The sequence below is a fragment of the Hyla sarda genome, chromosome 4, assembly GCF_029499605.1.
Source record: "Hyla sarda isolate aHylSar1 chromosome 4, aHylSar1.hap1, whole genome shotgun sequence".
Lineage (NCBI taxonomy): Eukaryota > Metazoa > Chordata > Amphibia > Anura > Hylidae > Hyla > Hyla sarda.
Genome location: NC_079192.1, coordinates 325805993 through 325831220, shown reverse-complemented (window position 1 = coordinate 325831220; position 25228 = coordinate 325805993). Strand labels below are relative to the sequence as shown.

At 45.4% G+C, this 25228-nt stretch overlaps 1 protein-coding gene across 1 annotated transcript; it reads right to left on the bottom strand.

Moving 5' to 3' along the window:
• Positions 1-11: 11 nt before the first annotated feature.
• On the bottom strand, positions 12-24388 carry ARL10 (ADP ribosylation factor like GTPase 10). Its single transcript, XM_056574991.1, has 5 exons — positions 23989-24388; positions 22954-22973; positions 11272-11440; positions 6037-6212; positions 12-769 (listed from the first exon to the last, which is right to left on the bottom strand). The coding sequence occupies exons 1-5, from the start codon at positions 24122-24124 to the stop codon at positions 554-556; spliced, it is 717 nt and encodes a 238-aa protein (XP_056430966.1). The 5' UTR covers positions 24125-24388; the 3' UTR covers positions 12-553.
• Positions 24389-25228: the final 840 nt, after the last annotated feature.

Sequence of the window (25228 nt, the reverse complement as noted above, 5' to 3'; positions counted from 1 at the left end):
TATGCCGGCTAAAGTCAGTAACCGCCGAGCCGCGAGGTTCGTGCAGAATTAAAGTACTGTAACGTCGCTCAGCTCTAGTCAGAACCAACATGTATCTTTAGGTAATTTAATGAGGCCCCTATTACTCAGACTACAGATACGTTGGCAGCTGTCAGAGATTCTGCCGACATATCCATGTGTTTGATATATGAATCGTAATGTCCATCTGGCCCAAAGACTCAAAACCTAGGCTGAGGCCAAAAACCACCTTAAAATGGACAGAAGACATGATTGTATGTGATCTTACAATAAATACAGTTTATACGTTTGAAAAATTAAATAATTAAACCAAAAAGAATTTATTTATTCCTTAAAAAAAAGTCTTTATAAAATAAATTATGAAGCAGCTGAATCTTTCCTTAAGACCTCACGGTGAGGTGGGGACCTGCCCCACTTGTGTCCTCAGAAATCTAAATATTGCACAGATTCTTCCTCTCCACTAGAAAGATGGAGATCCTTAGGTCATCTTTTAGTGGAACCACATTAAGCACTTTTCTCTCTAGACAGACATGTCTTACAGCGGTTGCTTTGGAGATTTGTTTTCCTCGGACTCCTTTATTTTGTGTAACCTTTCTTCCAGCATTGATCTCACAGTCTGTAATGAGGTGCTGCCTCCATGTCCATCATACACAGCACTAGTCCCCAGCAGTGTCACTTCTCTTAGCCCTTGAATCCTGTGCAGTGATAGCTCTGCAGAAATGTCTGAGATGGTAAGAGCACACTTACAATCCTGAGAAAACAAAATAGTCAGGTATTAGAAGTGTACACAGTCATTTTGTACATTTCTATTAGGGCTGCACGATATGGGGGAAATGTGCGATTGCAATTTTGGGCCTAAATATTGCGATTTCGATATGGGATGCGATATGATAAATGGTGAAATCCCCCCATTTCATGTCCAATCACCTCCATTTCACATTTACCTACCCATTTTATGCCCACCGCCTATTTCACATCTCCCCCTCCCCTCCCATTCTTGTATTCTTGTACTGCAGCAATACACTGGGTTTCCCAGGCAGATTTCAAATCTTCCGCAGGACCTGGGAAATCTAGTGTATTGCTGCAGTACAAGACCTTTCCCATCAGCCAATCACTGGCTTGACACGTGACACCACTGCGGCCAGTGATTGGCTGAAAAGGGAAAGGTCCTACTGCCTGTACTAAGAAGAGAGGAAACTTCAGAGTGCACGGAGACTAATCTGAAGGGACTGGGACTAGGTGAGCAGAAGGTTTTTTTATTTTTCTCCCTGCACCCTTAGCTCAGTTTTTCTAGCAGGGTGCCTGAAGCTGTTGTGAAACTACTACTCCCAGCATGCCCCAACAGCCTTTGCCAGTCCAGGCATGCTAAGAGTTGTAGTTTTGCTAAGGCTTGATCCTTAAGGGGTTAAAAGTAGAGGTGCACCTAAATGGAAATTTCAGAACGGAAACGAAACCGAAATTAAAAAAAATGTCCGGCCAAAACAGATACCGAAAATGACTTCTCCCCGTCTTCTGGTAAAATGCAGCGCTCCGCTCATTAGATTAGATTCCCCCACATTAGATTGCCAGCTCCCCCACATTAATAGGCAGCTCCCCCCAACAATATTAGGCAGCTCCCCCCAACAATATTAGGCAGCTCCCCCCAACAATATTAGGCAGCTCCCCCCCCCCCCAACAATATTAGGCAGCTCCCCCCCCCCCCAACAATATTAGGCAGCTCCCCCCCCCCCCCCACAATAGTAGGCAGCTCCAACAATAGGTCAGCATTTCCCCGACAATAGTAGACAGCTTCCCCCCACCCCACAGACATACAGCTTCCAGCCATATACAGTATGGCTGGAGGCAGTATGGCTGGAGGCTGTATGTCTGTACTGCTGCCCCCACAGTGATCCGGTCACCGCTTCTCCGGCCCGGGGTCACATCTACTGCTATGGCCTATGGACCATAGCAGTAGGTGCCGGGGCCGGAGGAGTGGTGACCGGAACACTCAAGAAGATGACGCGCCGCCGGTCACTTACCAGGCCCCGGCCAGCATGCATCCTCCTGCGTCTCTATGGTTGTACGCACGGGACGTCCCGGGCCATGCGTACAACCATATAGGTGGAGAAGCGAAGGACCGAAGGAGGACAGCCTTTACCGGTCCGGGCATGCTGGGAGTTGTAGTTTCACCACAGCTGGAGGCCCCCTGGTTTTTAGTATACAGTATTAGTTTTTATATGCTCTGCAGCCACACACGGGAGCCGGCCCGGGCACATAAAAAGAAGTATTCCTATCCCGGAGAGCACCCCCACACGCTACGCCTCTAGCACTGGCAGTGTTTGTAACTTGTGCTGTGGGCGGGCAGAGGAGGTGGGTCATTATCGGCAAATTTTGTTGTTTCGGCATTTCCCCAAAATAGCTATTTTCGGCCGATATATCGGTGCATCCCTAGTTAAAAGTGTCTAACTTATTTTTCCGCATTCAGGGATGTATGAGGACTCATTTTTTGTGCAGTGATCTGAAGTTATCGGTACCATTTTTGCTTTGATCAATGGTATAAAAAGTGACCGAAATACGCTATTTTGTACTTAGGATTTCTTTTTAAGGTGCACGCCATTGACCGTGCGGTTTAATGACATTTCTATAGTTCCGACATTTACATTTATTAACTTTTAAAGGGGACTAACATGCAGTATATTGATTGCAGGCACTGATCAATGCTATGCCATAGCATTGATCAATGTTATTGGCGCTCCACTGCTCCTGCCTGGACCTCGGTGATTTGACAATGAGGAGGCAGGTAGGGACCATCCTCGTGTCCTCACAGCCGATCAAGACACTGCGGTGGTCCCAATCAGACTTACTGAGCTGCTGGGAATTTTTTATTTTTTTTTACTTTAGACGCGCCAATCAACTTTGATTGCTGCGTCTAAAGGATTAATAACTAGCATAACCGTGATCGGTAATGTCCGGTATTAGCCACGGGTCCCAGCTATCGTTAGCCGCCGAGACCAACACGCTATGACCCTACGTTATAGCATGGGAGCAGGTGCAGGGCGTACAGGTAGGCCCTGCTTCCTTAAGAGGTGAAAGACACAGCTAATTTTGGCCTAAATGACCAGCCCAATTTTGTGTTTTTCGTTTTTTCCTCCTTGCCTTCTAAAATCCATTATTCTTTTATACATTGCTCAAAAAAATAAAGGGAACACTAAGATAGCACATCCTAGATCTGAATGAATTAATTGTATGAAATACTTTTGTCTTTACATAGTTGAATGTGCTGACAACAAAATCACACAAATTATCAATGGAAATCAAATTTATCAACCCATGGAGGACTGGATATGGAGTCACACTCAAAATCAAAGTGGAAAACCACACTACAGACTGATCCAACTTTGATGTAATGTCCTTAAAACAAGTCATAATGAGGCTCAGTAGTGTGTGTGGCCTCCACATGCGTGTACAACCTCTCTATGGTGGATGGAGCGAGATATGATTTCCCAGATCTGCTCAATCGGATTCAGGTCTGGGGAATGGGCGGGCCACTGCATAACATCAATGCCTTCCTCTTGCAGGAACTGCTGACACACTCCAGCCACATGAGGTCTAGCATGGTCTTGCATTAGGAGGAACTCAGGGTCAACCGCACCAGCATATGGTCTCAAAAGGGGTCTGAGGATCTCATCTCGGTATCTAATGGCAGTCAGGCTACCTCTGGCAAGCACATGGAAGGGCTGTGAAGAAGGAGGACAGCCCGGACCGGAGAAGATGACCGCCGGAGAAGGAGGACAGCCCGGACCGGACCACCCTCCACCCGGAACGCCCCCGGACACTACATGAACGATGGATGGATGGCCCGGAGCACCCTGGCAGGTAGGGGAGAGAAGCGGGTGGTGGTGGCGGCGGTCTATGGCCCCGCAAAAGCCACTGCAGATCATTGATTTAAAGCGCCCGCTTTAAATCAATGATCTGCAGCGGTGTCGCAGGGGGTTAAATAGCCGATAACTTATACCGGAATATCGGTATAAGTTATCGACTATCGGCCCTAACCTGCACCGATTATCGGTATCGGCCCTAAAAAAAACGATATCGGTCGATCCCTAGACACTAGTCTGCGATATGCTATGCCTAGCACTGAACAGTAGTAGGGTGCGTTCACACGGCCATTTGCCCCTGTTTTTTAATCCCCGTTTCAGTTCAGTTTTTGCACACTGTAAACGGATTAAAAACTTTAAAAAAAAATCCCATTCACGTCAATGGGATTTTTTTACAATCAGTTTACATCCGTGTGCACCCGTTTGCCCTCATTTCCGTATTTTTCATGGAAGAAAAAAAACTGCGCATGCAGTATTTTTTCTTCCGTGAAAAAAACGTAAGAAAACACGGACATAATAATTATAACATTGAAGTCTATGGCAAACGGATTAACCTTTAATGTCATCCATTTACACCCGGGTTTAAAATATCAGTAATTACATCTGAGCATGCTCAGAAGAGGTGACATCAGCAGACTCCTACCGTGTTGTGGGACTACTACTACTACTACTACTACTACTACTACTCTCATCATGGAAACAAGTCTGTTCCATGATGGCAGTAGTAATTCCCTAGCTGCAGGAGTCTGTCGGTGGCTGGGGGGGACTACATTAGTGTTTCTACTACTATCCCCATTATGGCTCAGACTCTGTTCCATGATGGAGGTAGTAGTAGTGCAGGGGCTGAGGGATTGATCGCACTGGTTCTCACTTCTGAGACCCGATCCGATCAGAAGTTATTAAGCAGGGGAGCGGGCGGCATGGTCCGCAACCCTGCGATCACGATGAATTTTACTTTCGTTTTTAAATTCCCCGTGGAGAGCTCTGAATGGCCGGTACTGAGAAGCCAATCAGGGCTCACCTTTAGCAATCGAATGATTGCTATAAATAGTCCCCTATGGGAACTATTAAAGTGTAAGAATAAAAGTAAAAAAAAAAAATTTGAAAAACCCCCTCCCCCAATAAAAACGTAAATTGTCCCATTTATATAAGCAAATTTGGTATCACTAAAAAGTACAGATCACTGCACAAAAAACTAGCCCTCATACCGCCGCTTATACGGAAAAATGAAAAAGTTATAGGGGATTTTAAACGTACTAATTTGGTTAAACGGTTTGCGATTTATTAAGCGCAACAGTAATAGAAAAGTATGTTATCTTGGGTATCATTTTAATCAAATTGACCCAAAGAATAAAGATCAGATGTCATTTTTACCGTAAATTGTATGGCGTGAAAACGAAACCTTCCAAAATTTGCAAAATTGCGGTTTTCTTTTACATTTCCCCACACAAATAGTATTTTTTTTGGTTGCGCCATACATTTTATGGTAAAGTATGTGATGGCATTACAACGGACAACTGGTCGCGCAAAAAACAAGCCCTTATACTAGTCTGTGGAATTATGATTTTTTGAAGGCGAGGAGGAAAAAACGAAAACGTAAAAATAAAATTGCCTGAGTCCTTAAGGGGTTAAATCCCATTCAGAAGATAGGTGGATCAGTTGCCCATAGCAACCAATCAGATCACTTACCTCTCAGATGCCTTTGAAAAAAATAAAAGCAATCTGACTGGTTGCTATGGGCAACTACTTCACTTTTCCTCTGCACAGGTTTTGATAAATCTCATTAAGGGTAGGGTCACACGGTAGAATACGCTGCGGATCCGCCGGTGACCCGATCCATAGTGTGCCTCCAGCTGTTGCTCCGCCTCGCCCCCTGGCCTGCTCGCAGTGGCAATCTACCGCTCCGAGCAGACACGCAGGGGCCTGCGAGACACCATGCGCATGTGCAGTGTACTTAGACACCGTGGCTGCAGTGTATTCGGCGACTCACAGGCCCGCGTGGCTGCTCGGAGTGGCAGATTGCAACAACTGGAGGCGTAAAATCCGCTGCGGATCTGTTACGTGTGACCCTACCCTAATAGTGTAGATTACTAGACCTGTCTTTACGTGGTGTCGAGTCCTTCACCATAAGGTCCCAGTGATCCGCTCCTCCATTACTCACCTGTTTATTTGCCAGCACCATCAGGGGCAGTTGTGGGGATTCTTCCAGAAGTCTATGTAATTCATGTCTTGCTAGCTGCAAGCGTATGTCATCTGTGGAGTCCACCACAAAGACTATAATATGTGTTTTCTTTAGATACTGGGTCCAGTATGTCCGCAGGTTCTGGCTGCCTCCCACTAAATGAAAAAGAACATTTTTATATATCCAGAGACTATTTGCTTTTTTCCTTACCTTTCCAATTATTAAAAATCCATAGAATGTATGTAGTGCTGTCCTCTAGGGATCAACCTCTTCTCTAGATGATAGAGATTTATTAGGGTGCATTCACGCCACGTTTCGGGGATCCGGCAGGGAAATGACAAAATCAGCTGCTGCGGTATCCGGATATCTGAAATGTGGTGTAAATGCACCCCTACTTGTTCTGCCTTCCTTGTCACACCGCCTATAATACAATAAAGGAAGCTACATAGCTTTAAAGGGGTACTCTACTGGAAAACATTTTTTTTTAAATCAACTGGTGCCAGAAAGTTAAACAGATTTGTAAATTACTTCTATTTAAAAATCTTAATCCTTCCAGTACTTAGCTTCTGTATACTACAGAGGAAGTTGTGTAGTTAACATAGAAACATAGAATGTGTCAACAGATGAGAACCATTTAGCCCATCTAGTCTGCCCAATAATCTGAATACTATGAGTAGTACCTGGCCCTATCTTATATAAAGGATAGCCTTATGCCTATCTCTATCTTATATGAAGGATAGCCTTATGTCTATCTCTATCTTATATGAAGGATAGCCTTATGTCTATCTCTATCTTATATGAAGGGTAGCCTTATACCTATCTCTATATTATATGAAGGGTAGCCTTATGCCTATCTCTATATTATATGAAGGATAGCCTTATGCCTATCTTTATCTTATATGAAGGATAGCCTTATGCCTATCTCTCTCTTATATGGAGGATAGCCTTATGTCTATCTCTATCTTATATGAAGGATAGCCTTATGTCTATCTCTATCTTATATGAAGGATAGCCTTATGTCTATCTCTATCTTATATGAAGGATAGCCTTATGTCTATCTCTATCTTATATGAAGGGTAGCCTTATACCTATCTCTATATTATATGAAGGATAGCCTTATGTCTATCTCTATCTTATATGAAGGGTAGCCTTATACCTATCTCTATATTATATGAAGGATAGCCTTATGCCTATCTTTATCTTATATGAAGGATAGCCTTATGCCTATCTCTCTCTTATATGGAGGATAGCCTTATGTCTATCTCTATCTTATATGAAGGATAGCCTTATGTCTAGCTCTATCTTATATGAAGGGTAGCCTTATATCTATCTCTATATTATATGAAGGATAGCCTTATACCTATCCCTATCTTATATGAAGGATAGCCTTATGCTTATCTCTATCTTATATGAAGGATAGCCTTATGCCTATCTCTATCTTATATGAAGGATAGCCTTATGCCTATCTCTATCTTATATGAAGGGTAGCCTTATGCCTATCTCTATCTTATATGAAGGGTAGCCTTATGTCTATCTCTATCTTATATGAAGGGTAGCCTTATACCTATCTCTATATTATATGAAGGATAGCCTTATGCCGATCTCCATCTTATATGAAGGATAACCTTATGCTTATCTCTATCTTATATGAAGGATAGCCTTATGCTTATATCTATCTTATATGAAGGATAGCCTTATGCCTATCTCTATCTTATATGAAGGATAACCTTATGCTTATCTCTATCTTATATGAAGGATAGCCTTATGCTTATATCTATCTTATATGAAGGATAGCCTTATGCTTATCCCATGTATGTCTAAACTCTCTCATTCTATTTGCAGTGACCACTTCTGCAGGAAGGCTATTCCATACATCCACTACTCTCTCAGTAAAGTAATACTTTCTGATATTACTGCATAACCCTTTGCCCCTCTAATTTAAAGCTATGTCCTCTTGTGGTAGTTTTTCTTCTTTTAAATCTCCTCTCCTCCTTTACCGTGTTGATTCCCTTTATGTATTTAAAAGTCTCTATCATATCCCCTCTGTCTCTTCTTTCTTCCAGTTCTTTCCAGTCTGACCATAGTGCTCTCTGCTGACACATCTGTTCCTGCCAGGAACTGTCCAGAGCAGGATGGGTTTGCTATGGGTATTTGTCCCTTTCAGGAACTGTCCAGAGCAGGAGCAGAGGTGTCAGCAGAGAGCACAGTCGTCAGAAAGAAAGGAAATTACAAAAGAAAAGCACTTCCTGTGGAGCATATAGCAGCTGATAAGTACTGAAAGTATTAAGATTTTTGAATAGAAGTAATTTACAAATCAGTTTAACTTTCTGGCACCAGTTGATAAAAAAAAAAAAAAATGGAGTACCCCTAAAGTGTACCTACCAATTAAACAAAAAAAAAAAACCTTTTGACATCACAGAGACATGAAAAGTTTTGATTAGTTGGGGTCTCAGTGCCGAAACCTCTACCAGATCAGAAGAATGAGGGGGAATAAGTGCTTAAAGGAGTTGTCCCACCTTGCTCTCCTTCTGCTGTTAGTCAAAAGTAGGTCATCAGCTTCTGAGTCTAAAAAGTTTCCAAGCTAAAGTACTGTGCCTTTAAGAGGTAGACAAGATAAATGAGCAGTAGAGATGAGCGAATTTACAGTAAATTCGATTCGTCATGAACTTCTCTGCTCGGCAGTTGATGTCTTATCCTGCATAAATTAGTTCAGCTTTCAGGTGCTCCGGTGGGCTGGAAAAGGTGGATACAGTCCCAGGAAAGAGTCTCCTAGGACTGCATCCACCTTTTCCAGCCCACGGGAGCACCTGAAAGCTGAACTAATTTATGCAGGATAAGTCATCAACTGCCGAGCCGAGAACTTCACGACGAATCGAATTTACTGTAAATTCGCTCATCTCTAATGAGCAGGAAGAGCAGGGAGCCTGATGAGTGCTCAGCTGAGAAGCTCCAGCCACTCTACACAGTAATGTCAACAAAAACATTTTATATAATGGAGATAATACCATTATACGGATATTTGTAATCTACCTTGATTAAAACATTTGTATATTTTTGTCCCTACAGCTATTGTTTATGTGACTATGAGGAGTCCAAATAAAGGAAATTTGCAGGGCTCTGTGCAGTGAGGCTCTGTGACATGCTCCCGGCTCACACTGCAGGATGATGGACAAGACTGGAGCCTGCACAGAGCCCTGCTTCTCCTGCCCTCACTTCCTGTATTTGGACTCCTCATAGACACACAGGCAATAGTTTCAGGGACAGCATTTTTTCACCCAAAAATATACACATTTTTTAACCAATGTATATTACAAATATACATATAATGGTATTATCTACATTATATCAAAAGTTTTTCTTGGTGACAGGTAACTTTAAAGCAGAGCTGGTGGCCGGGAACCGTGACTACCAGCTGTCAAAAAGAAAGGAGATTAGAAGTATCTACAGAACCAGGCAAGTTACTAAATAAAGCCAATTGCAAAGTTGTTTATACTGCCATGATATACACCTAAAGACATGATTTAGGAGATGGGGATACCCCTTTAAATCTTGGGCCCGCTGCTTCCTTATAAGTCTATGGGGCAGCAAGACAAAGATTGGAGAATAAAGTGTACTACCGTGCACATATCCCAGCTCAGTTTCCTGATCAGTGGGGCCTTCAGAGACAATAGCCCTGATGTACTACTTTACTTGTAAACCCAACCTGTTTTGCGCATTGTGCCAGAAATTGCACCAGAATTTCAAAAACCCAACCAACTCTCCATTTTACTTAGAAAATTCAAAAAAGGGTCATGGCTACCAAAAACGGGGTGTGTCCATGACATAAAAAAAAAAAAAAAACATATTTACTAAGGTTCCCACAGAAAATGTGGTGGATTTGAGCTCTGGAAACCCCTACAGCTCAGAGCAGGTGTAAAAATATAGGGAAAAGTGCAAAACATAGGGAAACATTAAAACATTAGTACAAAAAAAAAATTTGTAGAAAAATGCCTGTTGGGGAAAAAACACACTGCTTTTAGTAAATCAGGGCCATTGAGTGACAAATATATCTTTGTAACATTACAAGTAACTAGTAAACTGCAAAAGAGCTTTTATTAAAACATTTGCACATATTTCTAATAAGACAGCATATGGTCCCCAACTACAGTGAAAAAAGGCGGCATCAGCGGTGAGTAGTGCTGGGCGATATGACCAAAAATGAGTATCACGGTATTTTTTTTTTTTACATTGAGACTTGCATTGAGGTGGCGTAGCGGAACTAAATGGGCTTTTGGAACTAAATGATCTGAACACTGGGGCAGTGGAGTACCCTTTTAAATAGATGTAACAAACAACCCTACAGCCTCCAGCTGTTGCAAAACTACAACTCCCAGCATGTTGGACTATATAGTAGTGTATAGTATAGGTCAGTGTTTCCCAACTAGGGGTGCCTCCAGCTGTTGCAAAACCAACTCCCAGCATGCCCGGACAGCCGTTGGCTGTCCGGGCATGCTGGAAGTTGTAGTTTTGCAACAGCTGGAGGGCCTCAACAGCTGGAGGGCCTACTGTAGGTATAGTATATTATACAGACCCCTGTCCATCCCAGAACCCTGACTCATCTTCCCAGTTGCTGCAGGGACCGTCCGGGGAGGGTGGTCCGGGCCATCCATCCTTCCTGTAGTGTCCGGCGGCATTCCGGGTGGAGGGTGAACCGGTCCAGGCTGTCCTTCTCCGGGGGTCCTCTTCTCCACTCCGGGCAGGCTCCGGCCTAGTAACGCTGCATAGATGCCGCTGCGCAGTGACGCACCTGACGTCACGGCGTAGCGGCGTCAATGCAGCATACTAGGCCGGAGCCTGCCCGGAGTGGAGAAGCGGACCCCCGGAGAAGGACAGCCCGGACCGGTTCACCCTCCACCCGGAATGCCGCCGGACACTACAGGAAGAATGGATGGCCCGGACCACCCCCATTACGGGTTAAGTTAAAAAAAAATTATTGACTCGGAGGGTGGGGGAGGGGCCCGACCGGTATAGCGGTAAGGGCAAAAATCCATACCGTGGGAGAAAAAAAAACGGTATCCGGTTCATACCGGTATACCGCCCAGCACTAGCAGTGAGTCAACAGAAATCCTCTTATCTGATGGGCTGGTGATAACACTGACACATCCTCGTATTATAATAAAGGGCTACCGGCCAGCTATTTATCTGGAGGCCATCCAGTATTACTAGGAAACTCACCCTCTAACAGTTCAATCCGCAGTCCCTGGCTGAGAATCTGGGCCGTGTTAAACCCATGGGTTGGGGCCGAGCTGGACCTGGTGGTGTTGGTGCTTAGTGCATGGATTATGCTGCTTTTACCTGCTCCATCCAAACCCAGCACTAAAATCTGCCGATCCAGACAGTTGTCCTGAGGAAATACAAAAGATACAATGAAGGTTAGAGGGGAGACTACGACTACAGGACAAGGAAATGTTATCTACGGCTATAGTGGGCATCGACAGCAGGAGACTCGAGACCCTTTACTACCTTAACAGGAAATGTATCATCTATAAATTGTTACTGGAACAAGATACTGATACTGGTTGGCCATGCCCCCTCCCATAGACTTGCATTGAGGGGCGGAGCGTGATGTAACACAGGGGCGGAGTCCTGACATTACGATACTTCAGCCTTGTGGTCGTCACACCTCACACTCGGAACCCCCAGAGCTGCGGAGAGCTCACGAAGGTGGGTGCGGAATGAAAGATTCTTATTCAGAATCTTATTCCCTATCCTTTGGATAGGGGATAAGATGTCTTGGGGCCGGAGTACCCCTTTAAGTGATCAACTAAACTGTTTTCTACTAGGGCTGGGGCTGTAATGTGGACATATATATAGGACAGTACGGCCATGTGAGGTCAGGTACTAGGGCTGTAATGAGGACATATATATAGGACAGTACGGCCATGTGAGGTCAGGTACTAGGGCTGTAATGAGGATATATATATATATATAGGACAGTAAGGCCATGTGAGGTCAGGTACTAGGGCTGTAATGAGGACATATATATATAGGACAGTACGGCCATGAGAGGTCATGTACTAGGGCTGTAATGACACATATATAGGACAGTACGGCCATGAGAGGTCAGGTACTAGGGCTGTAATGAGGACATATATATAGGACAGTACGGCCATGTGAGGTCAGGTACTAGGGCTGTAATGAGGACATATATATAGGACAGTAAGGCCATGTGAGGTCAGGTACTAGGGCTGTAATGAGGATATATATATATATATATATATATATATATATATATATATATAGGACAGTAAGGCCATGTGAGGTCAGGTACTAGGGCTGTAATGAGGACATATATATATAGGACAGTACGGCCATGAGAGGTCATGTACTAGGGCTGTAATGACACATATATAGGACAGTACGGCCATGAGAGGTCAGGTACTAGGGCTGTAATGAGGACATATATATAGGACAGTACGGCCATGTGAGGTCAGGTACTAGGGCTGTAATGAGGACATATATATAGGACAGTATGGCCATGTGAGGTCAGGTACTAGGGCTGTAATGTGGACATATATGACAGTACGGCCATGTGAGGTCAGGTACTAGGGCTGTAATGTGGACATATATATAGGACAGTACGGCCATGTGAGGTCAGGTACTAGGGCTGTAATGTGTACATATATATAGGACAGTAAGGCCATGTGAGGTCAGGTACTAGGGCTGTAATATGGACATATATATAGGACAGTACGGCCATGAGAGGTCAGGTACTAGGGCTGTAATGAGGACACATATATAGGACAGTACGGCCATGTGAGGTCAGGTACTAGGGCTGTAATGAGGACATATATATAGGACAGTAAGGCCATGTGAGGTCAGGTACCAGGGCTGTAATATGGACACATATCTTGCAGTACAGCGATGTGAGATCAGGTACTAGGGCTGTAATGAGGACATATATATAGGACAGTACGGCCATGTGAGGTCAGGTACTAGGGCTGTAATGAGGACATATATATAGGACAGTACGGCCATGTGAGGTCAGGTACTAGGGCTGTAATATGGACATATATATAGGACAGTACGGCCATGAGAGGTCAGGTACTAGGGCTGTAATGAGGACACATATATAGGACAGTACGGCCATGTGAGGTCAGGTACTAGGGCTGTAATGAGGACATATATATAGGACAGTAAGGCCATGTGAGGTCAGGTACCAGGGCTGTAATATGGACACATATCTTGCAGTACAGCGATGTGAGATCAGGTACTAGGGCTGTAATGAGGACATATATATAGGACAGTACGGCCATGAGAGGTCAGGTACTAGGGCTGTAATGAGGACACATATATAGGACAGTACGGCCATGTGAGGTCAGGTACCAGGGCTGTAATATGGACACATATCTTGCAGTACAGCGATGTGAGATCAGGTACTAGGGCTGTTCTGTGGACATATATATAGGGCAGTACAGCCATGTGAGGTCAGGCAATGTGGACACGTATTGGCAGTATGGCCATGTATGGGCAGGTGATGTAGACACATATAGGGCAGTCTGGCCATGTGAGGTCAGGTACTAGAGGTATAATGTGGATACCTATAGTACAGTACAGCCATGTCAGGTAACGTAGACACATACAGGGCAGTAGTACGGTCATGTACGGGCAGGTGACATGGACACATATAGGGCAGTACGGCCAGGTACTTGGGCTGTAACGTGGACACATGTAGGGAATATGGCCATGTGAGGTCAGGTGATGTGAACAAATAGGTGAAAATACATAAAAACCTGTGCAGAGGAAAAGTTGCCCATAGCAACCAATTAGATTGCTTCTTTCATTTTTGAATAGGCCTGTGAAAAATAAAAGAAGTGATCATATTACTATGGGCAGCTGGTCAACTTTTCTTTAGCACAGGCCTTGATGAATCTGCCCCATAGTGTGGTATGGCCATGTGAGGTCAGGTGATGTGGATCTATGGGCGGACTGACCGGCCAGTCCATTAGGACGTGGTCCGAGGGCCTGGCCTGGTAAAGGGCCTGCCGCAGCTGCTGAGCATCCAGGACACTTGTCCCGGATCCCCAGTGAGACAATCCCTACTTTCCCTGATGTTCATTTCTTCGTAAATATCCCTGCGCTGCTCCTGGTCTGCATATCATTAGCAGAGACAGGCAGCAGTGCAGGGATGAAAGGTACCTGTGTCCGGCCTCTCTCCACACTGATCAGCAGTATAACCTGGGGCTGGGTGATGTGTATAGTAACAGCCCAGAGGGGTCACTTTCCCTCCTCCAGTGTCCACAGGTTACCAACAGGTCACATTACCAGATCAATTTTTGGGAAAAATCGCGGCACAAATAGCGCCAACATTTTGTGATAATGTGACCTGTTGGTGACCTGTGGACACTGGAGGAGGGAAAGTGACCCCACTGGAGCCACAACATGTGAACACACTGCTTGTTTACTTATCATTAACCCCTTAAAATTTCATTTTTTCCACCTTACCTTTTAAAAATCATAACTCTTTCAATCTTTCACCTAAAAGTCCATATTATGGCTTTTTTTTTTGTGCCACCAATTCTACTTTGTAATGACATCAGTCATTTTACCCCAAAATCTACGTTGAAATGGAAAAAAAATAATAATTGTGCAACAAAATTGAAGAAAAAAAACAATTTTTTAAAACTTTTGGGGCTTCCGTTTTTACGTAGTACATTTTTCGGTAAAAAATGACACCTTATCTTTATTCTGTTGGTCCATACAGTTAAAATGATACCCTACTTATATAGGTTTGATTTTGTCGTTGATTTTTTTTTTGCTGCGTACGTCATTGATCGTGCGCTTTAAATTAATGCTATTTTTATTTTCGGACACTTACGCAAACGGCGATACCACATGCCTATTTATTTATTTACACAGATTTTTTTTAATGGGATGAGTCAGACATTTATTAGGGAAGGGGTTAAATCACATTAACACTTTTTTGCCAGCCCTGTACAATGCTATGCCATAGCATAGCATTGATCAGTGTTATCTGCGCTTGATTGCTCAAGCCTGGAGCAATCAAATGCCAATCGGACAGCGAGAAGCAAGGTAAGGCGCCTCCCGCTGTCCTCTCAGCTGATTTCACCATGGCAGTCCCGAACAGCGCCGCTCAGCTAACAGGCAGCATATTCTCCCATTTTAGAAGCCACGATCAACTTTGATTGTGGCGTCTAAAGGGTTAATACTGGACATCAGCCTAATCGGCAATGTCCGGTATTAACCGGGACCAGGCAGATCAGAAGCTGAGTGCGCTTGACAGATTGGGAGCCGGCCACGGACATGGTCATTAAGGGTACATTCAACATGTACAGGATCTGCTGCATATTTTGTGAAGCTGATTTTGCAACCCATTAGCTTTAATGGGTAGCAAAATCAGCTGAAGAAAATGTAAATCAGATCCTGTACGTGTGAACGTACCCTTAGGGCTCATTCACACGGACGGATCCACAGCGTATTTTCTGTTGTGGATCCGCCAGCAACGGACCCTACAGTGCTGCCTCCATCTGTGCCTGCTCATAGTGACAATCCGCCGCTAGGAGCAGACACGCTTCGCCGCGCACATGCGCAGTATACTCACACACATCGCAGCCGCTCCTCCGGCTTCCTGAGCTAGGACGAGAGCAGCCGTGATGCGTGCTAGTATACACATCGAAGCGTGCCTGCTCGTGGTGGTGGATTGCCATTATGAGCAGCCACAGATTGAGGCAGCACTGTAGGGTCCATTGCCAACGGATCCGCAGTGTAAAATAAGCTGCAGATCCGTCCGTGTAAGTGAGTCCTAAGGATGCAAGGCGTACATGTACGCACAGTGTCTGCTCCCACTGTGTTGTATAAATCATTAGCTAGAACCCTCGGCTAATGCCAGACATCACCAATCAGGCTGATGTCCGACATTAATCCTTGTGTTAGTCAGTTAGGGAAGCTGATCAGGACCACAGCGGTAAAATCAGAGTCCCAATCTGCTAAGAGGAAGGCTGAAGGGGCCCTACCTGGCTCAGTGCCGTCAGATCTCTGCTCCAAGAATATAGGCAGCCTGTATAAATAGAACGCCAATAACACTGATCAATGCTGTGCTGTAGTACAGCATTGTTCAGTGTTTGCAAACAAAAGGTGACATGTGACAATTCCCTGTAGTGACTAAAAATGGTGAGAAAACTTTAAATATAGGACTCAGGGCTTTTCATTTTTGCACTTTGGTTTTTTCCTCCTCAACTTCTAAAAAGCATAACGCTTTCAATTTTCCACCTACAGAACTATATGAGGGCTTGTATTTTGTGCCACCAATTTTGCTTTGGAATGATATCAATCATTTGTCCAGAAGTTTTGGTCACTTCATATACCTTCATATATAAAAATAATAATAATAATAATAATAATAAAAAAAGAACAAAAAATCCAATCTGATCAAGAATGGTAACGATAAAAACTACATATCACGAGCCCTCATATATCCCCATACACGGAAAAATTATTTTGGGGTAAGAGGATAATTTGGATAATTTGAAACATACACATTTTCCTGAAAAAAGCTATATTTTTTTAAAAGTAGTAAAATAATACAAAACCTATATAATGTGGGTATCATTGTAATAATTTCATTTTATCATAAAAATAATGGCCCAGATTAATCACCATGTGTGAGAGTGATTTTCCCATAACAACCAATCACAGCTCAGCTAACGAGTTCTGGTAAAGTGAAAGCTGAGCTGCGATTGGTTGTTATGGGAAAAATATATTTTTTTCTCACACAGTTTGATAAATCTGTGTCATTTGTCATTTTTGTGTAGTAACAAACCCCTCCAAAATTTGAAAACTGCGCTTTTTTTTTTATAAGAAAATTTGACCGACAAATATTGTTAATTGCTCTGGCCATAGATTAAGGTAAAATAAGTAATGTAATGACCTGACTACTTAATTACACACCTACCTACATACTTGGCTGGCTACCTACCTATCTGGCTAGTTACCTACCTACCTAACTAGTTAGCTACCTGCCCTTTTACTGTGCAGGAGGGCATTATAACAGTTTGTGGCCTATTGATGGGTAGATTGTGTAGAGGAGGGGGAGGGTACTGTAAAAATAATGTTTTTCTTACATATATTTTTACTTGACGAAGTCAACATAGCTGTCTGATGCGGACAGAGACGGAAAATGAAAAAGGACGACACTGATCCTCAAATGTAACGTAATCATTTATATGGTATACACAACCTGTGTACAGCTGGTGTCTCTTTCTATATGGCCCTGTATATAATCACTTATATGATATACAGATCCTGTGTACAGCTGGTATCTACCGTTATATGGTAACTGTTAGGGATGTAAGAAAAAAATCGATTCTCGCGATAATCGCGATTTTTTCATTTGCCGATACTGAATTGATTCAAAATATTTTTGAATCGATTCTTTTAGGGATGTGGAATTTTTATCTCCTGACGCCCGGAACAGCATGTCCTGGGCATCAGGAGATAAAAGTTCCACATTTGTGGAGCCGGGCAGGCCGGATCTGACACGGTGTCGCTCTGGGTGTATGGAGCGGGCTCCGACTTGTGCCCGCTCCGTACTATGCGAACCCAGGCTGATTTCAGTAGCCGGGGTGGCCGCTAATAGCCAGCATGCGGCGATCGCCGCGGCTGGCTATTAAAGGAGTACTCCGGTGCACACTTTTCCCATGTTATCCCGTCCGGGCTGCAAAATAAAAGAAAACGCACTTTATCTTACCTGCCAACGAGCCCCCGGAGCTCCGGTACAGGTGTTCGGTCCCCGGGCTGTATTCTTCTTACTTCCTGTTAGCCCGGCACGTCACATGGAGCTTCAGCCTATCACCAGCAGAGGCGGGACATCGCTGCGGCCAGTGATAGGCTGAAGCTCCGTGTGACGTGCCGGGCTAACAGGAAGTAAGAAGAATACAGCCCGAACACCTGTACCGGAGCTCCGGGGGCTCGTTGGCAGGTAAGATAAAGTGCGTTTTCTTTTATTTTGCAGCCCGGACGGGATAACATGAGAAAAGTGAGCACCGGACTACTAGATCGCCGCTGTCAAAGCTGACAGCAGCGTCTATTGGGATCTATGAATGCTCCCAGGTGGGTGATGTATCGGGATATATCGAATCGCCACACTGGTATCGCGATTCGAATCGAATCACCAAATTCTTGGCGATTCACACCCCTAGTAACTGTATGGGGGAATACTTGTCTGTGTATAGAGGTTTAATTCAGTATGTTGGTATTATCCAGTTATTGTGTGGTGGTATATATTTCTTCCTTGTATACAGGTATTATTGGTCATTGAAAATTATCTTACCTACATTATATATATTTCATTTTATATGTAAAAGTGGTGCATGAGGAGGGATTTGGGTAGAATAGGGGTGGGGCAGAGGTGTGGCCAGGGGCCGACTGGGGGCCCTTGCTTTATTTGGTCCGGGGGCCCTGAGTGTTGTCAGTCCGCCCTGGTGTGGACCCATATAGGCAGTACAGCCATGTAAGGTTAGGTGATGTGGCCCCATATAGGGCAGTACAGCTATGTCAGGTCAGGTGATGTAGACCCATATAGGGCAGTACAGCCATGTTAGGTCAGGTGATGTGGACCCATATAGGGCAGTACAGCTATGTCAGGTCAGGTGATGTGGACCCATATAGGGCAGTACAGCTATGTCAGGTCAGGTGATGTAGACCCATATAGGGCAGTACAGTTATGTCAGGTCAGGTGATGTGGACCCATATAGGCAGTACAGAAATATGAGGTCAGGTGATGTGGACCCATAAAGGTCAGTATAGCTATGTCAGGAAAGGTGATGTGGACCCATATAGGGCAGTACAGCTATGTCAGGTCAGGTGATCTGGACCCATATAGGCAGTACAGAAATATGAGGTCAGGTGATGTGGACACATTCCAGCCTGAGGTACAACAGGCCTCTCCAGGTTGCTATCAGCTCTGTGCCCAGCCTTACACATTCTACACTTAACGATTTATTGTCTTCAAGGTTAAAGTACAAGTCAGCGCCATTCCCACTATACATACATAAGGTGGAGCAGAGAAACCCCCCACCTCATATTGTTTCATGCTGTCACCTCCTGCCCCTTCTGTCTAGCACTGGGCATCATATGGGGTTAACGCTGCCAGTAAAACATAACAGACCACCATGTGACAACCCCGGTCATATGACTGGAGCTCCACGGTGGGCACTCAGCTGCCTCCTGGTCCTGCTACTAGGCAAAATGCTCACCGACAGTGCCCCCCACTGGTGGTCATTTCCTGTAGTCGGTGGTCAGAGCAGTCGCCCTGTCTGGTCTCTAGTCAATCGTACGATCATGCCATCTGCCGGTGTACTGAAGAAAACTGTTCCCCTAAGAGAAATGTTCCCAAGCAGCTGATGAGAAATGCGGAGTCAGCAAATCCACTGTGGTTGGCTGAGACGCGCACACCCGCCCCATACTATTGGTTGTTGGGGGGGTGCAGTCTCCCTTGCCCACTATTTTGCAGCCTTGCTGTCCCTGGACACGGTTCTCTGCAAACCCTCAGGGGAAAAATTCTCTACAGCCTCCCTCCTTCCCCTTCAGACAACCAGCAGAAGGATAGTCCTTTATCATGTCCCCGATCTCTATGCTCGCTTGGGCAGCTGTCAGGGGAACATTTCTTCATAACCTGTGGCCCTCTAAATCTTGCAAAACTACAACTCCTGGCATGCGCAGACAGCAGTTTGCTGTTTGGGCATGTTGGGATTTGTAGTTTTGCAACATCTGGAGGGCCACAGTTTGGAGATCACTGTGCGGTGGTTTCTAAACTGTGGCCCTCTAAATCTTGCACACTACAACTACAACTCTCAGCATGCATGAACAGTAAACGGCTGTCCCGCCATGCTGGGAGTTGTGGTTGTGTACCTCCAGCTGTTGCATAACTACATCTCCCAGCATGCCCTTTCGGTGATCAGTACATGCTGGGAGTTGTAGTTTTGCATTTACAGTGAGTTTCCTGCTTCAAACTCCTAGCGGGAAACTCACCGTAACCCCCAGTGCGAATGTACCCTAAAAGCACTACACTAACACATAATAAAGAGTAAAACACTACATATACACCCCCTTACACTGACCCCCCCCCCCCCAATAAAAAAAAAAACGTATCGTACGACAGTGTTTCCAAAACGGAGCCTCCAGCTGTTGCAAAACAACAACTCCCAACATTTCCGGACAGCCACTGACTGTCTAGACATGCTGGGAGTTTAGCAACAGTTGGAGGTACCCTGTTTGGGAATCACTGGTGTAGAATACCCCTATGTCCACCCCTATGCAATCCCTAATTTAGTCCTCAAATGCGCATGGCGCTCTCTCACTTTGGAGTCCTGTTGTATTTCAAGGAAACCGTTTAGTGCCACATATGGGGTATTTCCGTACTCGGGAGAAATTGCACTACAAATTTTGGGGGGCTTTTTCTCCTTTTACCCCTTATGAATAGGAAAAGTTGGGGTCTACACCAGCCTGTTAGTGTGAAAAAATTAAAAATTTTACACTAACATGCTTGTGGCCCCATACTTTTTATTTTCACAAGAGGTAAAAGGAAAAAAAGACCCCCAAAATTTGTTACGCAATTTCTCCTGAGTACGGAAATACCCCATATGTGGGCGTAAAATGCTCTGTGGGCGCACAACAGGGCTCAGGAGTGAGAGTGCTCTATGTACATTTGAGGTCTAAATTGGTGATTTGCACAGGGGTGGCTGATTTTACAGCGGTTCTGACATAAACGCAAAAAAATAAATACCCACATGTGACCCAATTTTGGAAACTACACCCCTCACGTAACGTTATAAAGGCGTGCAGTGAGCATTTACGCCGCACAGATGTCTTTTAGAGATGAGCGAACTTACAGTAAATTGGATTTGTCACGAACTTCTCGGCTCGGCAGATGATGACTTTTCCTGCATAAATTAGTTCAGCTTTCAGGTGCTTTCGTGGGCTGGAAAAGGTGGATACAGTCCTAGGAGACTCTTTCCTAGGACTGTATCCACCTATTCCAGAATTCGAATTTACTGTAGGTTCGCTCATCTCTAATGTCTTTCATTTTCACAGCCCACTGTTCCAAAGATTTGTCAAAAGCCAGTGGGGTGTAAATACTCGCTGCACCCCTTATTAAATTCTGTGAGGGGAGTAGTTTCCAAAATGGGGTCACATGTGGGGGGGGGGTGGTCCCTTTTCCTGCACCACGGGAGGCTTTGTAAACGCAAAAGGCCCCCGACTTCTATTCCAACCAAATTCTCTCTCCAAAAGCTCAAAGGCGCTCCTTCTCTTCTGAGCATTGTAGCGCGCCCGCAGAGCACTTTACATCCACATATGGGGTAGTTATATACTAAGAAATTGTGTTACAAATTTTGGGGGGCTTTTTTTTCCTTTTACCTCTTATGAAAATAAAAAGTATGGGGCTACACCAGGCTGGTGGAGACCCCAACATTTCCTTTTCATAAGGGGTGAAAGGAGAAAAAGCCCCCCAAAATTTGTAGTGCAATTTCTCAGAGTACGGAAATACCCCATATGTGGCCCTAAACTGTTTCCTTGAAATACGACAGGGCTCCGAAGTGAGAGAGCACCATGCGCATTTGAGGACTAAATTAGGGATTGCATAGCGGTGGACATAAGGGTATTCTACGCCAGTGATTCCCAAACAGGGTGCCTCCAGCTGTTGCTAAACTCCCAGCATGACTGGACAGTAGTCAGTGGCTGTCCGGAAATGCTGGGAGTTGTTGTTTTGCAACAGCTGGAGGCTCCGTTTTGGAAACACTGCCATACGATAGGTCTTTCATTTTTATTGGGGGGGGGGGGGGGAAGAGACAGGGGACAGTATAAGGGGGTGTATATGTAGTGTATTACCCTTTATTTTGTGGTAGTGTAGTATTTTTATGGTACATTCACACTGGCGGGTTACAGTGAGTTTCCCACTAGGAGTTTGCACTGTGGCGGAAAATTTGCTGCAGCTCAAACTTGAAGCAGGAAACTCACTGTAAACCCACCCGTGTGAATGTACCCTGTAGCCCCCGGGGGCAAACCTCCAGCTGTTGCAAAATTACAACTCCCAGCAAGTGCTGACAGACCATGCATGCTGGGAGTTGTACTTTTGCAACAGCTGGAGGCACACCGGTTGGAAACCTTCAGTTAGGTTAACTAACTCAGTATCTTCCAACCAGTGTGCTTCCAGCTGTTGCAAAACTACAACTCCCAGCATGTACTGATCACCAAAGGGCATGCTGGGAGATGTTATACAACAGCTGGAGGTACGCTACTACAACTCCCAGCATGGAGAGAAAGCAATTTGCTGTTCGTGAATGCAGGGAGTTGTAGTTTTGCATGATTTAGAGGGCCACAGTTAAGAGACCACTACTACAAATCCCAGCATGCCCAGACAGCAAACAGCTGTCTGGGCATGCAGGGAGTTGTAGTTTTGCAACAGCTGGAGGTCAACAATTTAGAGACCACTGCCCTAAGGGTATGGCCACACATCGCAGAAATGCTAAATCATGTGTTTTCCACTGTACATTTTGATGCAAGACGCTAAAAAGAAATGTTCCCTGGCAGCTGCCCGGTCGGGGACATGATAAAGGATGGATCCTGCTGCTGGCTGAGGGGAGGGAGGGAGGCTGTAGAGAATTGTTCCCGAGGGTCCAGGTACAGCAAGGCTGCAAAACAGTGAGCTGAGGGAAACTGTACCAACCAATAGAATGGGGCGCACAGCTGCTCGGGAACATTCTCTTCAGGGAACAGTTTTCTTCAGTACTGGGGATAGGGAGGGCGCTGCCAGGAGAGTCACATGACTGAGAGGATCCCTGGCATTCCTGTGTTGTCCCCGCACAACTACCTGGACCCCCGGACAGCGGCACCGCTCACCTGTCCGCACTGCTGCCGGTGCATTGCCGTGGAATGAGATTTGCCATAGAATGAGATGGTCCGCCTCCATCACATCCTATTGGCTCTCTCTTGTCACGTGACATATTTAAACGTCACGCATCGATGCGCACAGCAGTGTCAGTTTGGCTATCACAGGGAGAGGATCTCCTCACCCTGTGATTGCTGAAGCTGTACGGAGCTCTCATGGCCTCTGTGGCCCGACAGAAGTTCACACATTTACGCAGCTCATACGGCTGGCACATATACATTTACTGTTGATCCACAGCGCTATCGGGAGCCCGATGCCCGATGGCGCTGTCATCAGGATCCCCACGCCCGCAGCTCTACTCCCCGTCCCCCGCATCTCTACTCCCCGTCCCCCGCAGCTCTACTCCCCGTCCCCCGCAGCTCTACTCCCCGTCCCCTGCAGCTCTACTCCCCGTCCCCCGCAGCTCTACTCCCCGTCCCCTGTGAACGCTCAGGGAGCGATCCACAGCGCTATGGGGATTCCTACGCCCGATGGCGCTGTCATCAGTGTGCGTCCCCGCGAGCGCCCCATGCCCGCAGCTCTACTCCCCGTCCCCCGCATCTCTACTCCCCGTCCCCCGCATCTCTACTCCCCGTCTCCCGCATCTCTACTCCCCGTCCCGTTAACGCTCAGGGAGCGGGGAACAGAAAGTAGAGCATCGGGCGCAGGTAAAGTAGTACTGCGCATGCGCAGCACTACGCGAATAACTTAACCTGCGCCCGATGCTCTACTTTCTGTTCCCCGCTCCCTGAGCGTTAACGGGACGGGGAGTAGAGCTGCGTACATGTGTGAAATTCTGTCGGGCCACAGAGGCCATGAGAGCTCCGTACAGCTTCAGCTATCACAGGGTGAGGAGATCCTCTCCCTGTGATAGCCAAACTGACACTACTGTGCGCATCGATGCGCGACGTTTAAATATGTCACGTGACAAGAGAGAGCCAATAGGATGTGATGGAGGCGGACCATCTCATTCTATGGCAAATCTCATTCCACGGCAATGCACCGGTATTCCAGCTCATAGCCCGCCCTCCGCCGCCACCTCCTCCTGCCGGGCACATAACGGTTCCAGGCGATGAACAGCACCGAGCCCAGCGCCGCTACAGCCGCCCCGATCACCATTGACAGGTTCCTGAGAGCTGCCATCTGTCTACAAGCAGCTCCGCCGCCCGGCCGTGACGTCACCTCGAACTGCCACGCCTTGTGATCGATTTACATAACTTTTAAGTGGGCGGAGCTAGAAGAGTTCGCGTTTCAACTGTTTCCTTTGCGCGTGCGTGATAGGTAGACTAGCAACTGTATTTTTCGGCCAAAACGCTGCTTGTTGACAATAAGAAAATAAATATAAGGGAGCGGGTCTGGGGTTTATCTAGCTGTTATATAGTACGATTCTCTTTGTTACCCATAGCAGCCAATCATTGGTCAGCTTTAAACTCATGTTGCTGGTCAAAATGAAAGCTGGGCTGTGATTGGTTGGAACTTTCTATAAGGCATCTTGATAAATCCTCCAAATAGGATTCTCTCCTTTAGGGCTTATTCACACTATCTATTTTCTGAGTGGAATTCTACTTGGAAAATATGGTGCAGCAGCCTTCCCTTGTCTGCAATGGGATTTTGCTACACTATTCACACTAGAAAATTTCCATGGTGGACGTTCAGCCGCAGAAATTCCAGACTCCTCTGAATGAATAAACATGTTCTGTGAAATTAATTGGCGCATTCCTGGGCGGTCCTAGTGCCAGTTTGGACTGCCAGTGCCCCCTACAGATGTTGGGGCAGATTTACTATTATAAATGCACCAGAATACTAATGAAATTTGCATAAAAATAGGCCCGCACCACATTTCTTTCGTGGTTTAGACACTTTTGTGGCATGGCTTACCAGTAAAAGAAGGGTGGCAAAATGTTTTTTTGAGGGGTCACAGAGTAGGTTAAAGGGGTACTCCAGGAAAAAAACTTTATATATATATATATATATATATATATATATATATATATATATATCAACTGGCTCCAGAAAGTTAAACAGATTTATAAACTACTTCTATTAAAAAATCTTACTCCTTCCAATAATTATCAGCTGCAGAAGTTGAGTTGTTGTTTTCTGTCTGGCAACAGTGCTCTCTGCTGACATCTCTGTCTGTCTCGGGAACTGCACAGAGTCGAAGAAGTTTGCTATGGGGATTTGCTTCTACTCTGGACAGTTCCCGAGACAGGTGTCATCAGAGAGCACTTAGACAGAAAAGAACAA

Bases quoted from the DNA above. Each gene is read 5' to 3' on its own strand.
- ARL10 (XM_056574991.1), bottom strand. From the start codon at position 24,124: ATGGCAGCTCTCAGGAACCTGTCAATGGTGATCGGGGCGGCTGTAGCG. The intron at 22,974-23,988 runs ACCGGTGCATTG...CCACGGCAATGC, and splicing joins GGCGGGCTATGAGCTGGAAT to ACCGGCAGCAGTGCGGACAG. The intron at 770-6,036 runs GTGAGTAATGGA...TTGTTTTCTCAG, and splicing joins TGGTGCTGGCAAATAAACAG to GATTGTAAGTGTGCTCTTAC.